The sequence below is a fragment of the Trichomycterus rosablanca genome, chromosome 7 (genome assembly GCF_030014385.1).
Source record: "Trichomycterus rosablanca isolate fTriRos1 chromosome 7, fTriRos1.hap1, whole genome shotgun sequence".
In the NCBI taxonomy this organism is placed as follows: Eukaryota; Metazoa; Chordata; class Actinopteri; order Siluriformes; family Trichomycteridae; genus Trichomycterus; species Trichomycterus rosablanca.
The window spans coordinates 19,881,409-19,897,939 of record NC_085994.1 but is presented as its reverse complement, the minus strand read 5'-3'; the positions used below and the strand labels follow the sequence as shown (position 1 = coordinate 19,897,939).

Genomic DNA, 16,531 nt, shown 5'->3' with positions numbered 1-16,531 from the left:
TATAAAGCCATGAAGCCCTTTTCTACAATTCTCAAACAATAGGAGTGTCCATACTGAAGCACATATAGGATCCAAACTGTACATCCTCAGACTTTTTAACTGGAGGCAACATCAGCACAAGATATGCTCATTAGAACTTCATGGACTGGGTTTTAAAAGTTAAAAGGCTGTGTATATTCTTAAAATAACCACACACAATGCCAAGCGTTGGCTGGAGGGGCGTAAAACACACCACAACTGGACTCAAGCAGTCAGGCAAATTTGTTTTTTGTAGATGCCAAGAGAGTGTATATAGGGGCAGGACAAATAGCTGTTCTGGGTTATTTGGACCGGATTACTTATTTCCAGTAAAGGGAAATATTAATGCTAGAGCACGTAATGAACCTTTAGAGAAGACTCTGAAGTCATACACTTAACCTTTGTGGAAAGCCTTTATAGTAGAGTGGATGGTTTTATAGCAGGGGAAACAACTGTATATTAATGCCTATTATTTTGAAATCAGCTTAACAAGCACTTGTATAAGTGTTCACATACTGTTGGCCATGTAGTATACTATACCAGAGCCTCAGTGTATAAATGCTCTCAAAACAGCTACTAAAAAGCATTATGCTAATGTTAGCATAACTATGGCTAAATGTATGCATTGCACACCGATCAGCCATAACATTAAAAGCACCTCCTTGTTTCTACACACATTGTCCATTTTATTGGCTTCACTTACCATATAGAAGCACTTTGTAGTTCTACAATTACTGACTGTAGTCCACCTGTTTCTCTGGATGCTTTGTTAGTCCCCTTTTATGCTGTTCTTCAGTTGTCAGGACTCTCCCAGGACCACTACAGAGCAGGTATTATTTAGGTGGTGGATCATTCTCAGCACTGCAGTAACACTGACAAGGTGGTGGTGTCTTAGTGTGTGTTGTGCTGGTATGAGTGGATCAGACACAGCAGTGCTGCTGGAGTTTTTAAACACCTCACTGTCACTGCTGGACTGAGAATAGTCCACCAACCAAAAATATCCAGCCAACAGTGCCCTGTGGGCAGCGTCCTGTGACCACTGATGAAGGTCTTGAAGATGACCAACTCAAACAGCAGCAATAGATGAGCGATCGTCTCTGACTTTACATCTACAAGGTGGAGCAACTAGGTAGGAATGTCTAATAAAGTGGACAGTGAGTGGACATGGTATTTTTAAAAAACTCCAGCAGCACTGCTGTGTCTGATCCACTCTTACCAGCACAGCACACACTAACACACCACCACCATGTCAGTGTCACTGCAGTGCTGAGAATCATCCACGACCTAAATAATACCTGCTCTGTGGTGGTCCTGGGAGAGTCCTAACCATCGAAGAACAGCATAAAAGGGGGCTAACAAAGCATGCAGAGAAATAGATGGACTACAGTCAGTAATTGTAGAACTACAAAGTGCTTCTATATGGTAAGTGGAGCTGATAAAATGGACAGTGAGTGTAGAAACAAGGAGGTGGTTTTAATGTTATGGCTGATCAGTGTATGTACGGCATTATATGATACAATGTATGCTGTTTTATATGCTATATTGTTTTAAATGTATAAATAATGCTTTGTAAACACAGGATTCATAGAAAGTGTTACCAAACATTCTTGTGCTACAGCTAGCTCTGGTATGGTTTAAAAAAAAAGGTAAGAAAACAGAAATGATTTACACGATCATGTATATACAAATTTGGCCTACCAAAACATCTTAATAAAAAAAAACACCTAAATAAAGTGCTTTAACAAATAATGATATATACATTTGTATCACAGGAACATGTTAAAGCTGCAGTACATAACTTTTGGGGAACAGGAGACCTCTGTGGTAGACTCATGCTACTGTATTAAATTTACAAAACAGACATTTTGTAACATCAAGGTTTCCTACAAAGGTTTCCCTTGGACATAAAACCTCTGACTTTCTGACTCTAACTCTATGCATTTTACCCTTTTTCTCCCAATTTAGCATAGTCAGTTCGTCTTCCGCTGCTGGAGACTCCGGTCATGTCCGAGGAGGGCACACTTGCGCTCCCTCTGACGTGTGCACAGTCCAAGACCCCTTCTTATTTGCCCACACATTCGGTGAATTCGCGCATGGGGCCAGTATTCGCACACGGACTTCGGGCTACTAACCAGGGTCCTTACACAGCGTCGAAGACCACACCCACTTACAGTCCAGTCTTTTTACCCACACGGCAGACATTAAATGGCCAATTTTGTCTGCTGCAGGCACTGCCAATTATGCCCGCTAGAGGGTGCCCAGCCAACCGGAAGCAGAAATGACATTCAAACTCAGGGGGTTCAGAATCTCAGCGCTGGTGTGCTAGTGGATTATCCCACCGTGGCACCTGGGCGCCCGACTCACTGACTTTAAACTTCAGCCTTTTAATCTTTTTTTCCCGCCAACGTAGAAGTTATACTAAATTTAACCCAACAACGCTAATAAATCGAGCATTTAAGTCTGAATCTCAGCTGCACTATCATCCTGGACAGGCATCCAAACAGACACACGTGGCTGTGACTAAGGGAGGGCATCAACAAGTTCTCATTGCTGCTGCAAATGTGATCTCTGTTGACTGATTGAGAGAAGACGTATGATAGTTTAAATGGCCAATTTTGTCTGCTGCAGGCACTGCCAATTATGCCCGCTAGAGGGTGCCCAGCCAACCGGTAGCAGAGCTGACATTCAAACTCTGGGGGGTCAGAATCTCAGCGATGGTGTGCTAGTGGATTATCCCACTTTGCCACCTGGGCGCCCCGACTTTCTGACTTTTTTTTATGCATTTTCTCCCCTTTTTCTCCCTTTTAGAGTGTCCAATTGCACGATTGCGTCATGCTTCCTCTTCACCAATGCCGATCCCTGCTATGATTGAGGAGAACGAATCTAACCCACGCCCCCTCCGACACGTGGGCAGCATGCCGTGTGCATCTTATCACCTACACTTTGTTGAGTGCAGTGCAGCTCAGCGTTGTGTACAGATAGACACCCTGCCATCACTCTTTTCTCATCTCTGTGCAGGTGCCATCAATCAGCCAGCAGAGGTCGTAATTGCACCAGTCATGGGAGAGAGACCCCATCCGGCTTAGTCCCGCCCATATCTGAACAACAGGCCAATCGTTGTTCATGTGGCCGCTCAGCCTTAGCCGGCAGGCAGAGCTGAGATTCGATATGTTGTATTCGAGATCCCAGCTCTGGTTCCAGCGTGTGTTTTTATCGCTGCACCACCTGAGCGGCCTAAGTTGTACTGAATTTAACTCAACAATGTGTGTGATAATATGTCAAGCATTTAAATTTGAATCTCAGCTGCACTATCATCCTGGCCAGGCATTCAAACAGAAACACTTAGCTGTGACTGAGGGAGGGCATCAATAAGGTTCCTCACTGCTGCTGCAAATGTGACCTTTGCTGACTGATTGAGATACATGTTTTAGGAGGAGACGTGTGTTAGTTTGTGATTCTCCTCGTATAGATCAGAAGGTAAGAAATTACAATCAGGCAAATGGAAATGACTAGACTGGGAAAATAAAATGGAAAATAAAAATAAACTTCATTTTTCAACAAAACAAATGCACTGCAGCTTTAGGTTCAGTCACACATAAATAAATGTAGCTGTGAGAAAGTCTGTGAACACAATTTGAACTATCCAGTTCGACATCTTTGCTTAGCCTTTTCGTATAAAACACACAACTCAGCGATGCACACAAAAGTTATCACGTCTACTAAAAATGTAGCTCCTCTGAATCTAAATGTCAAATTTTGGCTATTTGTACTACCACTCGTACAACCAATAAGACTTTTTAGTCAGTTTTATCAGTCATATTAAATCTTAAGCCAGCATTTTACACTTCACACTTCCTGCAAATCCACCTGCACTGAGAGCGAGTCTTTCTAATCACGCCAGCGTGGCTTGTTTTCCACTGTGATTATTACCCGTAGCCCTTGTACCCTTCAGGGTTTAGCATCCTTGCTAGCAGTTGCTGGTGTTGCGAAATTCGCCATTCTCTGTGATCTGCAGTTTGCTGGGGTTGGTGGGTGAGATGCCATTGCGTGTCTGCATACTGTAGCGCTCCTTTAACTGAGACAGTGCACTCATTAAGCGGGCATTAGCTGCATCTAGAGAGGCTATTCTTTTCTCCTGGAGAAAGAAAGAGAGACAGAGAGCATATAGCTAATAAATTATCTGATACAAACAAACGTTCATAAATCCAGTATCATTAAAGGAAGAACACAGAGCCTAAGCTAATCAAAATTTGGAATTCAGTTATTAACTAACACTGCACTTAGTGGACAAAAAGTACTGTATGTGTTGCAATCATTAAGGCGAAGTCTCAAGACTGCCATGGTTGAGCCGCTCAGGTGGCGCAGCGGCAAAACACGCTTGCACACTAGAGCTCACATTTCGAACTCGTCGGTTCGAAACTCAGCTCTGCCATCCAGCTGGGCTAGGCGACTAAATGATCAACGATTGGCTGCCAAATAGGGACCTCATAACTGATGCAATTACAACCTCTGCTGGCTGGTTGATGGCACCTGCACAGAGTCGAGGAATAATGCGTTGATCAGGGTGTGGCTCTCCGTACACAAAGCTGATCTGCATATGAACTCGCCTCGTGCAGGTGAAAAAATGCAGTAATTGGATATGACTAGATTGTGAAGAAAATTATGGGAAAAATGCAAAAAAAAACCTGCCATGGCTGAAACTACAAACCTAATTTCCTAAAAATAATAATAATAACGATGATAAAAACTTCAATAATAATAATAATAATAAATAAACAAGAAAATTAATACATAAAAAATTAACAAACAAGTAAATAAATAAATAATATAGTCCGAGACTACCAAAACTTTAGAATAGTCTGTGATTTAGTGACTTGTTCATTCTCTTGACTCTTATTTAACTGACAAAAGCACTAAGAAAAGACTTTTATTGCTTTGACTGGCCAACCTGATCAAAGTTTCACTGTTTTGAAACATTCCACAATAAGAAGTTCAATTGGTAACAGGTGAGGGTATCATCATTGGATATAAAAGTAGGTTTTTGAAACTTTGTAATAACACCCATGATTTTAGATGATTTAGGTGATTTTTTTTAATAAGGTGTTCAACAAGCTCATGTGTCCATACACTTTGACCTCTACAAGTGTATGAAAACTTTATGAGTTCAACTGTTAAGCTTGTTAAGCATGTGTACTGAACAAACAACATGCTTTACATTTGTCATGGCTTTGATAAATGAGCAGTAATTATAATTAATTAAACAAGAAATTAATTAATAAACTAAATTAATTAAATTTCCTCAAAAGCTGAACAAAATAATAATCTTAGAGCACTGCTTAAGGCTCTGAAACCTGAAATTACATTTCAACACAAGTGTAATTAAACAAATATGTGAAATATGCTAAATTAAACTCTGGGTGCATCCCGTTGGGACATTAGCATACTATCAGCGATCATTTTAATGGGACAAATCCATAAATCATCACAGTCCACAGCAAATGTCAGTTCACATGTAGATTTGTCAAACAATAGAAGTTCCAAAGAATATGAGCTAACAGGACACAGGTACAAGAAACATGACTAGTAAACAAACAAGGACAAAACTCAAGCTATCACGCAGTAATGTATAGTAGGATGTAGTGCTGGGCGGTATGACGGTACATTCGGTATACCAGTTTTGATTCCTCATACGGTATGGATTTTTCATATACCCCCATACCCTAGCACAGTTAATTTTTAACAGCTGTAGGCTTCAAATCATATAATATCGTTTACCGCTAAAAGCAATATGGAGCATTGTCGATATGGTGAAAAAAACAGATATGGTGAAAATAAACAGATGGAGGATGAAGAGAGGAAGACCAAATATGAACTGGAAGAACCTGCCAAAGAAATGAGCTGTGTCGGCAGTTTAGAAGTTTTTTTTTGTTTTCGACTTACATACATACTGTACGGTTTGTTGAGCCACGGATGTTGCAAAAAAACAAACGGTGGAGCGACATCACAAACGCAGTAATAATGCACCTATGCAAGGACATGATTCCTCTATAGACAGTCGAGAAAGAAGCTTTCAGAGCAATGATGGAAGCGGAGATATTTAAAGTCGTCCACTTTTCTACAACAGACAATGGTCAAGTTGTACATTGGAGTTTGCAAACGTCGTTTTATTTGTTAAAGAGACACATACTGTGATATACCGTGAAACCGTCAGAACCTGTGACGGTACTGTGATAAAAATGTTTGGTCATACTGCCCAGCCCTAGTAGGATGCTACAATACCTCTTACAGGACAAAAAAAGTATTGATGTAAGGTGTTGAGAATGAAGAAAGAAAGAAATCGCAGAACAGGGGCGTTGACAGGGCATAGAAACAGACATTAGAACAAATCACACAGATAGTTTGCCATGGCAATGAGCAGGAAGAATGTTAAAACAGGAATACAAGAAAACATTGTAACTTCCTATTGCTGCATTTTGCCTTGTCACGTTTTTGAAACACATTAAAGGACACGCTTTTTCTTGATGTGATTTTTATATAAAACACCAGGGGGCAGTAATGTTTTATGAAAGTAATTCGTTTTCTGCCATAAAATGCTTGTTTCACTTGATCCAGTAGACCCTTGACTTACGAATTTAATTGGTTCCGAAGGGCTGTTCATAAGTCAAAATGTTCGTACGTTAAACCTATTTTTCCCATAAGAAATAATGTAAATAGAATTCATCTGTGCCAGACCTCCAAAACCACCCCCTGACCTAACCTCTAATGTCTTAAATGGTCTTTTTTGTAATAAATACAAGTATATTTTCCCTTAATCTTAAATTATAGAATAGACATTTCTGTAATAAACAATAATAAACAACAATACACAGTAGTACTGTACATAAAACACACATCACATTTCAGTACAGTATGTGTGCTGTACCATACACCATAATGAATTTCCTTCTTTTTTTATGAAATGTATCTATCAGAAACAACAATAACTCTCATATTTCTCTATTATTTCCTGCTTTATAATAATAATAATAATAATAATAATAATAATAATACAATTTTATTTGAAAAGCACCTTTCATGACACCCAAGGACACTTTATTTCAATAGTGTTGTATTTTGTAGGTTTAATTGCATGAAAAAATAACTTCCTTCTTCTCTCTCACTCACTGCCCCCTCTGTCTGAATCACAGTGACAGCTACTGGCAGGAGCAATTATACAACAACAAATAGTAACAGAATAATAGTAATAGATTTGTTCATTTTCTCACCACTACGCTTTCTCTGCACATTCTTTGGGGCCATTTTAATATAGAATTTTACAAAATATTAAGAAAACACCGAAAAAACACCGTCCGCTCTCCGAATGTTCGCTCATTGTATATATATAGAGAGAGAGAGACGGTCGGAGTCAACTTGTTCGTAACATCACGTGTTTCGCAAATTTCGGTTCGTAATCTGAAATTTTTTCATACGTTAAGTTGAAAAAGATCGTTCGTAACCCAAAATGTTCGTATGGTAAACCGTTCGTAACTCAAGGGTCTACTGTATAGTGATGCAGAAATACTGTAAGCTTTGATCTACATAAATACTAAATAATGAATTAATCATGTTAATAATAGTCATTGATGTTTGGCACTCACCTGGGCATCAATAATCTTTTGTTTGGAGTCGACAATGGCCTGCATATCTGCATGATCCTTCTTTAACTCCTCTTCCACTGACATTAGCCTGTAATGCATAAAGGTGTAAATTGTTAAAAAAAAATAGCCTAAAGCCTTAAGCTAAATTCAAAATGTAACTACAATGCTACATTCTTTTGAAACTACAGTGAAACTTCGATTTTACTGACCTCTATTTCAAGGATTTCGGATTTAACAGACAAAATCTGAAAAACTAATTATCTGCTCCGATTTAAAATTCCCGCAAGAAGTGTAAAATCTGTTTAAAATTCCTGCAAGAAGTGTAGCAAGACCAGTAGTTTAGTAAGTGTCCACTAACGGGTGCACGTCTCTCTGTTTACATGAGTGATAGGCTTTGTTTTGCTGGGAGGCTTGCTTTGTTCTCGCCTTTTTCTCTGTGTTTGTGTGACTTGCAGATGTGAGGAATATGGTTATGTATGAAATTTGAAATTTCTTCCTAGTAGTACAGTACACCAACTTTAATATTTATTTTTATGTTTTACATTTCATATTTACATATCTATTTATGTTGTTTATTTTATTGTTGATTATATGTGCATGTTTAGCTGCACATTGCTTGCTGTTTTGAACAATCGCATTTTACGAACCAGTGCTCCCCCCTTTTAGTCCGTTAAATCAAGGTTTCACTATAGTCTAGTGAAAGTAGTGTATTTTGGCACAAACCACCAGTACAGCTTTACTAAGCTACACAGTATAAATTAATTCACAGCCATGATGTGCTTCTTGATCACCTGGTGATGATGCTTTTCATCTGCAGCTCTTTATCCTCCTGCTGCCTGCGCAGGCGGTCCTCTGCATCCTCCAGTCGCGCCTGATACTCCAGCAGCATCTTCTGCGTATCATCATCCTGCACCTGCAGACGTGCTTCATACTCCTCAAGCTTCTTCATCGCCAGTCTCAGGCGCTCCTGCAGTATACTCATCTCCTGATGATACTGAATAAAATAGACAATACGTCTTAATTACATTTGCACCAAAATGTCCACTCACTAAATGCTTTATTACAGACTGGACTGAATGATGAAGAACTGTAATCACTTGTTTATTCTTTTTGCTAATTATAACTTTAAGTTTAAATTAATTTTGTGTATGTATGATTTGTGTAAATCTTATTCATTTAAATTATTCTCCAGGCCACCCAGGGAGGATAGGGGTCCCTGCTGATTCTGGTTCCTCTCAAAGGTTCTTCCTGTAATTTTAGGAGCTTTTTCTTACCACTGCCGCCCCTGGCTTGCTCAACAGTAGTTTTTGGTCTGTTGTTCCTGGATTCTGTAAAGTTGCTTTGAGACAATGTCTACTGTAAACAGTGCTATACAAATAAATGACTTGACTTAATTAACTGGAACAATATGGACTAAAGCTTATATATGGATTATTGATTATTATCTCCTTGCTTCTTCTAAATGAATAATTCTATCAGAATCTATTTGAACATTTCACAACTTTGTATAATGTGGCTGGGATGACATTCAGCACCTTCAATTTCTAGGCCTCTGGGTTCTTTGCTGGGAAATAGTGGCTTGCTACCCTCAGGTATAATCTGTTGACACATCAGAATTTCTATCCGTACTTTTGTTACTGTTTTTACCAATGAGCTGTTAGTAATGACCCAAAGAAAAAACAAGGTTCTATTGCCATAAGGCTGGGCTTAATATTACTGACAAAACAAGGAGCCAGTTAAACCAAGATAAGCCAATCAAAGTTTCTTGGTCATACCAAACATGGATGCACCCTGGCTGTCTTTCACTGGAGGCATATCCAAATGGATGCAGTCCACAGAGCTGACCCAAATCCCAGATCTATTCTACAGCTGGCTTGGAAATGCCTTGAGATTATCTGCATATAATCATCTAAATCACAGTCACATGGCCAAACGTAAGCTTAATTATGTAAATGTGTACAGTCTTCTGTATGATTATTTCATACATAGGTTGAAAAACATTTTGATATTTTAATAAAGGAAAAGAGAAATAGAACATTTATATACAGTGGGGAAAATAAGTATTTGTTCCCCTGCTGATTTTGTAAGTTTACCCCCTTAAACAGTCTATAATTTTTATGGAAGGTTTATTTTAACAGAGAGAGACAGAATATCAACAAAAAATCCAGAAAAAAAACTTTAAATAAATGTTATAAATTAATTTCTATTTAATTAAGGGAAATAAGTATTTGATCCCCTACCAACCAGCAAGAATTCTGACCCCCACATACCGGTTATGTGCCCATGAGGCACACAAATTAGTCCTGTCCCTGTATAAAAGACACCTGTCACAGAATCAGTTTCTTCCATTCAAATCTCTCGACCACCATTGGCAAGACCAAAGAGCTATCAAAGGACATCAGGGACAAGATTGTAGACCTGCACAAGGCTGGAATGGGCTACAAGACCATCAGCAAGAAGCTTGGTGAGAAAGAGACCACTGTTGGCGCGATAATTCGAAAATGAAAGAAATACAAGATCACAGTCAATCACCCTCACTCTGGAGCTCCATGCAAGATCTCACTTGGTGGGGTAAGAATGATTCTGAGAAAGGTGAGGTCAGTACAGAATTACACGGGAGGAGCTTGTCAATGATCTCAAGGGAGCTGGGAGCAGAGAAATGCTGGATATGACCCCAAGAACACCATCCCCACCGGGCATTTCTCTGCCTCCAAACACGGCGAGTGGAGTTGATGCCAAAGAGCTCAATTTTGGTCTCATCTGACCATATCACATTCTCCCAAGCTTTCTCTGAATCATTCAGGTGTTCACTGGCAAACTTCAGACGGGCCTGTACATGAGCCTTCTTGAGCAGAGGGACTTTGCGGGCACTGCAGGATCTCAATCCATTACGGCGAAGTGTGTTACTAATGGTTTTCTTGGTGACTGTGCTCCCAGCTCCCTTGAGATCATTGACAAGCTCCTCCCGTGTAATTCTGGGCTGACCTCACCTTTCTCAGAATCATTCTTACCCCACCAGGTGAGATCTTGCATGGAGCTCCAGAGCGAGGGCGATTAACTGTGATCTTGTATTTCTTCCATTTTCGAATTATCGCGCCAACAGTGGTCTCTTTCTCACCAAGCGTCTTGCTGATGGTCTTGTAGCCCATTCCAGCCTTGTGCAGGTCTACAATCTTGTCCCTGACGTCCTTTGATAGCTCTTTGGTCTTGCCCATGGTGGTCGAGAGATTTGAATGGAAGAAACTGATTCTGTGACAGGTGTCTTTTATACAGGGACAGGACTAATTTGTAATAATAATTTGTGTAATAACCGGTCTGTGGGGGTCAGAATTCTTGCTGGTTGGTAGGGGATCAAATACTTATTTCCCTTAATTAAATACAAATTAATTTATAACCTTTATTTAAGGACTGTTCAAGTCTTTGTAAGGGGGTAAACTTACAAAATCAGCAGGGGATCAAATACTTACTGTATTTTCCCCACTGTACGTTCTTTTCATTATGTGTGCCAAGTACTGTTGAATAGAAGCTAAATGCAGGAAATAATTAAAGCTGTGAAGGGATGACACTACACTACCATATGATAGAACTAGTAGTCTATCAGTGTAAATCACTTGACACATCCATTTTTGAACAAGAAAAAAAAAGATCTATGGATCTATCCATTCGGTTTGTGCTTATGCATACAGTGCTACTAGACACAGAATGGCAGAAATCTGAAACTTTGATTGTTGAGACTGAGTTTAGCAAGTACTAAAGGCTAAATAACCAGTGACCAGCACTTATTACCCATCTGAATAATGTCCAAATAAAATAAGCTTAGGACTCAAACATTCTGCATTCTTGCTCTAAGATTACTGAGCTCCAAAGCTACTTATGAAAAACTAGGCTCACATGTTTCTGGATTTGAGAAACATACTGACTATATTTGAGGCTACTCTGCAAAGCCAATCAATAAAACATGATATTAACATCTTCTAGGTGAAATTACATAAACTAAAATGCTTTCCATTTAGACAAGAAAAGCTGTCATTAGGGTGTTGTAACTGGTATTACAGTGGCATTAAAGGGGTAAACTAACTTTTGCACATCATTCACATTAATAGATATAAAATCCAACTTTGAACAGTTGATTTATTGGTAAATTTTTGACTTCGCAGACAACAATCCGGCACAAAACTAGGATACAAGAATATAAATCAAATTAGGCACCAAGCTGGCACTGATGGGCCCCTGAGCATGGTTGTTACCCTTCAGTAGCTTAGAATAGATTCTGTATCAGTTACAAGTCTATAATGGGATGGGATGGGATGGGCTGGTACTAGAGAGATGAAACAAGACCCAAGGCGCAGATGAACCGGACTAAAACTAAGGATAGGGAGGCCCGCGACCACGGTCAGCCAACCAGTTACTCAGTCCATCAATCAGCTGACACACAAGCCGAGATCCTGAATGCTAATTCCCACAGTCTAAACTGAAGAGGAAAAAAGAGAATATAATCGTTAAGGTGAGGAATCGACTCGCGAAAGGATTCACTTTCACCAGAGTAAAGGCTTCCCAAAGCAGCAGTGCTACTTTCTTTTTAACTATAACGTGAAGAGCACTTTTCTAAATAAAGCAGGGAGCAAGCAAACGTACACCTGCCAACTACTCTACCAACTGAGTTTGACTCGGAACAGAGTAAGGCTCTGGGTTTTCTTGAATAGGAAACTCGCAGGTGCTGCAAGTTAGCGCTAATCAGCGCGGTGGCTTTTGGGAACTGTAGTTTGCTTGTTGTTGGAACGGGCCGAACTAAAAATTTTTGCTGCGAAAAAACGCTGGATAAAGATAATCGACCCGTTATACAGGTCACTCTGCATAAGAGCTTCTTCCAAATGTGTAGATTTCAATGTTAGTGAATGTGCTTTGATTTTATACCATATAAAACTAGTGTTTACATATCATACCACATGACTTTCAGTGCTAACCAGCATCTGCTAAACCTGTAATCAAATAAAAAACACTCCCCCCACCAACACACAACTATTAAGACAGATAAATATATTAAATGCATAAAAAAGGTTTTATTTCCCAGTGTGGTTCTATTAAACCAGTGCCTTTAACTACTGGAGCAGCTTGTTTGTTTACATTACTTTTTGCCTGATTGGTTCTTGATTGGTGTATAAACAGTTTGACATGGAAATGTCAGATGTTTAGGTTTCATTATAAAATGTATAAGGTATTAAAGAAACTAGGAACCATATGCTTTGCACTACAAGCAGTGAACTGGTTCTGTTACAGTGATATGGTTGTGTTGTGTATATTAATAAAGGACAGGTAAATACCAGTAGGATTAATAAAAAATCCTTATTCCTATTTTGAATTCTAAAAGTAATTTTAAAAACATTTAGAATTACAATGAAACAATTTTGTGTTCTACAATAAATTGTATTAAAAGCCACAGTTAAGCATTCACAGTTTAATAACAATGCCATAGCCACTTAGAAGAGCATAACATGCCCTGTTCTGTGGTTGGGAAGAATGGCATATGTTTGTTAGCTAAAGCATTGTTTTTTTGCTTTTTTTTAGGATGGGCTTTAAAAAACTAGGATAGAAGAATATAAATTGAACTGCAATATTTTTGCTAATTAGGCACCAAGCTGGCACCGATGGGCCCCTGGGCATGGTTGTTACCCTTCAGCAGCTTAGAATGAATTCTGTATTAGTCTGTAATGGGGTGGGCTGGTACGAGAGAGACAAAACAGGACCCAAGGCGCAGATGAACCGGACTAAAACTAAAGAAAGGGAGACCTGTGACCACGGTCAGCCAACCAGCTACTCAGTCCACCAACAAGATTTCCAATGCTACTTCCCAAAGTCTAAGCTTAGGAGTAAAAAAAAAAAAAAAATTATAATCAAGTTGCAAGAGGATTCACTTTCACCAGAGTAAAGACTTTCCATCATGAATAGCGAATGAAAATGCAGATGATGACAGTTATCAGCTGTCATCCTCTAGAACTGGTAATTGTCATGGAACTGGGTGACTCAGCAAGTGGGTAGAAATTGACAAGAACTAAATTTAGAAGACATTAGGACAAGAATATTCATCTTGTGGTTCTGCATGCATACAGCAAAGGCAATGTCTTGCTGTTAGAACACAAACTGTGCAAAAAGAAGACTGGATGGCAGGTTCTCAGTTGCTTAGAGATTAAAACATCATGTTTGGTTTATCACTTCAATGTTTCATATTTATGAGCTAACACTAAGGCTAATTACTCAGTAATGTCTGCTATGCTCTTTCTCATTTGCACTAGGATGGATCTGGCATCTTAGAGATTCAAACTCACAATCAACTGATTTTAAGGTTACACTTTTACTGTTAAATTCTCCTGTCCACTCTCACCTCATTAGCACTTTGGACCCCTACAGCCATCATGGTACACTATTTACATAAGTTCAGTGAGTTGTTTGTGGAGAAGGTTACCTTTTCAGTCTGGTTGAGATCATCCTTATTGGGCAGATCTTCTCTGTGTTTGGAATCTGGGTCAATTCCCTCCTGCTCCAGATACTGCACATTCATATTTAGCAACCAGGCAGCGGTGCGATCCAGAGCGCTGGGATTCACTGGAGATGGCGCCTGTTTACAAACCAGATACAATTTTAATTACTTTCTCAGTTTACATGAAAACACGAAAATAACAATTTACTTGGTCAAAACCAGTTAAAAAATTTCCATTCATACCAGAGGTTTCCCCTCTCATACATGGCTAATCATGTCTGTAGTGTGATCAGGCCGGTAGCAACACGAAGACTTAACCCTAGGTCTCAACAGTGGTGGGCTGGTGTAACATACTGCTGTGCCACCCAAGTGTCCAGCTTAACCTTCTAACCTGCTCCTGTAGTAGCTTGGCATGACCAACTTGGCATGTGGTTTGGCAGCTGGTAGCTGGTATGACCCCCTTTGATCTGCATTTGCTGGTCAGACCAGCTACAGATATTAGGTTGGCTAGCTATCATCTCTGATCAGCTTTCTACCAGTAATTACTAGTTTTATCAAGATGGCTACTAGCTAAATCAGCTTGAAACTAGTTTAACCGGTAGAGAATTTAAGAAGGTGAGTACACTCATATTTTGTTGGCCAAAAGTATGTGGACACCTGACCAAAAGCTTGTTAGACATATTCCAAATTCGTTTTAATTGATTATGGTGTCGTGGTGTGTTTACATTCTCCCTTATGTTATTGGCCTACCATTAAAAGGCGTTTACTGCACCTCAATCTTTACTGCTCACAAACAAAAACATGACCCTTGCTAATGGCTGTGGCAGGAAAAAACCTTCTGATGTAGATTATCCTGTAACTATTATAGCCAAATATTTAGAAAAACTAAACGAAGTACCTTGACCAAATTCACCCAGACAGGTCACCAATCCATTGTGCCACAGGGCATTTCCGTAGTGACAAATATTTGTACTTAGAAGTTCTGAAATTAACTTTTTTTCTTTTACTCAAATTGTTATGCAGGTTATATTATTTGTAATGAAAACATTCATTAATTCATTCGTTTGTTTTACCACTGCTTAATCCTATTCAGGGTCGCAGTGGCTACAATTCACCAGGTAGGAAACACCATGGACAGGTGGCAAGTCCATCACAGGGCAAACACTCACAGGGAAATTTTAGTAGTTCCAGTTAACCTGACTCCATGTCTTTGGACTGTGGAAGGAAACATGAGCTCCCAGAGGAAACTCATGCAGACATTGGGAGAACATGCAAATTCCACACAGAAAAGACTCAGACCACTCCACCTGGGAATTAAACCCAGGACCTTCTTGCTGTGAGGGGACTGCTACCCACTAAACCACTGAGCCACTGTGCCACCCTGCATCTCCAAATTTTAAAGCCAAAATGTCTTTTGGAAGGCAGACTAATTGATTTGAGAAAGATGCATGTCTCTGTACGTTCCTTACAAGAGTAAATAAACTTGGCAAGTGTGCATGATGAAAATGCAAAACATCACCAGTAAAACTAAGTCATAAGATTTAACTGTAAAAGAGCTGAAGTGAGTAGAGTTCAGTTCAGCATTCTACATTTCTTTCCTCTCCAGCATAAATAGATTTAAGGCAGTATTCTCTCAGAACACAGCAAGATTAACTCTACAAAGTAAACTGAAAACCATTTAGAACTAATCATGCTAATTGCTTCGCCTTCGGGCTGCCTGTTTGATTAACATTCTGTTTGTTTGTTCACTATAACAATTTGGCTAAGCCTCTGAGCACGTTCCTTCCAATGCAAGCTCTGCAAGCTTACAGTCAGGAGACAGAGAGGCTTTCGATGTCTTAAAACTTCTCAAGGTGACAGCAACACTTTGGGCTAGCCATTAAATACTTGATCAATTTTTAATGAAGATTCATTTTGTCAAATTTGAGAAAAACTGCTCTTGCAGATCTTTTAATCACTGTGTTTATCGATTCTGGGTTAGACAGTTTACTTTCTTCTGCCACCATCCAGCTGTGAGTTGACTGCCACACTGGAATAAACTGAAAAGGCATTATGTGGTTCCAAAATCAAGAAAAACAAACAATAATCAGCTCTCAAAGGAAGTGTAAAAATAGGCAAAACCTGAAATTCACTGTTACTAAACCTCCCAGCCTTTTACAGTATAAATCATTTAGTACATTATATTTCAGTTTAGTTTCTGTCTACATCAACCTGCAGAGGTATGCCCCCCCCCCCCCCCCCAACTCTGTCAGTGTGAACAGGAGAGGCGATTACATATCAGGGCAATTTAAAACACTTCTTAAAGTTTAAACTAACTTCCACATTGTAAAGTTGGCTTAACGTGGTGATTCGTTGCTTAATATTACTTACTTTTAATATTTAAAAAATTATTTTATTAGCA

The 16,531-nt window shown here is 39.3% G+C and overlaps 1 protein-coding gene across 1 annotated transcript in view; it reads right to left on the bottom strand.

Annotated features, from left to right (window-relative positions):
* Window positions 1–3,855: 3,855 nt before the first annotated feature.
* dab2ipa (DAB2 interacting protein a) overlaps window positions 3,856–16,531 on the bottom strand; it is a 195,796-nt gene continuing 183,120 nt past the window's right edge. Inside the window, exons 13-16 of the mRNA XM_062998485.1 lie at window positions 14,116–14,268; window positions 8,447–8,649; window positions 7,656–7,743; window positions 3,856–4,153 (exon numbers count right to left, since the gene is read on the bottom strand). Coding sequence (XP_062854555.1) covers window positions 3,986–4,153; window positions 7,656–7,743; window positions 8,447–8,649; window positions 14,116–14,268 — 612 coding nt within the window. The 3' untranslated portion in view covers window positions 3,856–3,985. The remainder of the gene's footprint in view (window positions 4,154–7,655; window positions 7,744–8,446; window positions 8,650–14,115; window positions 14,269–16,531) is intronic.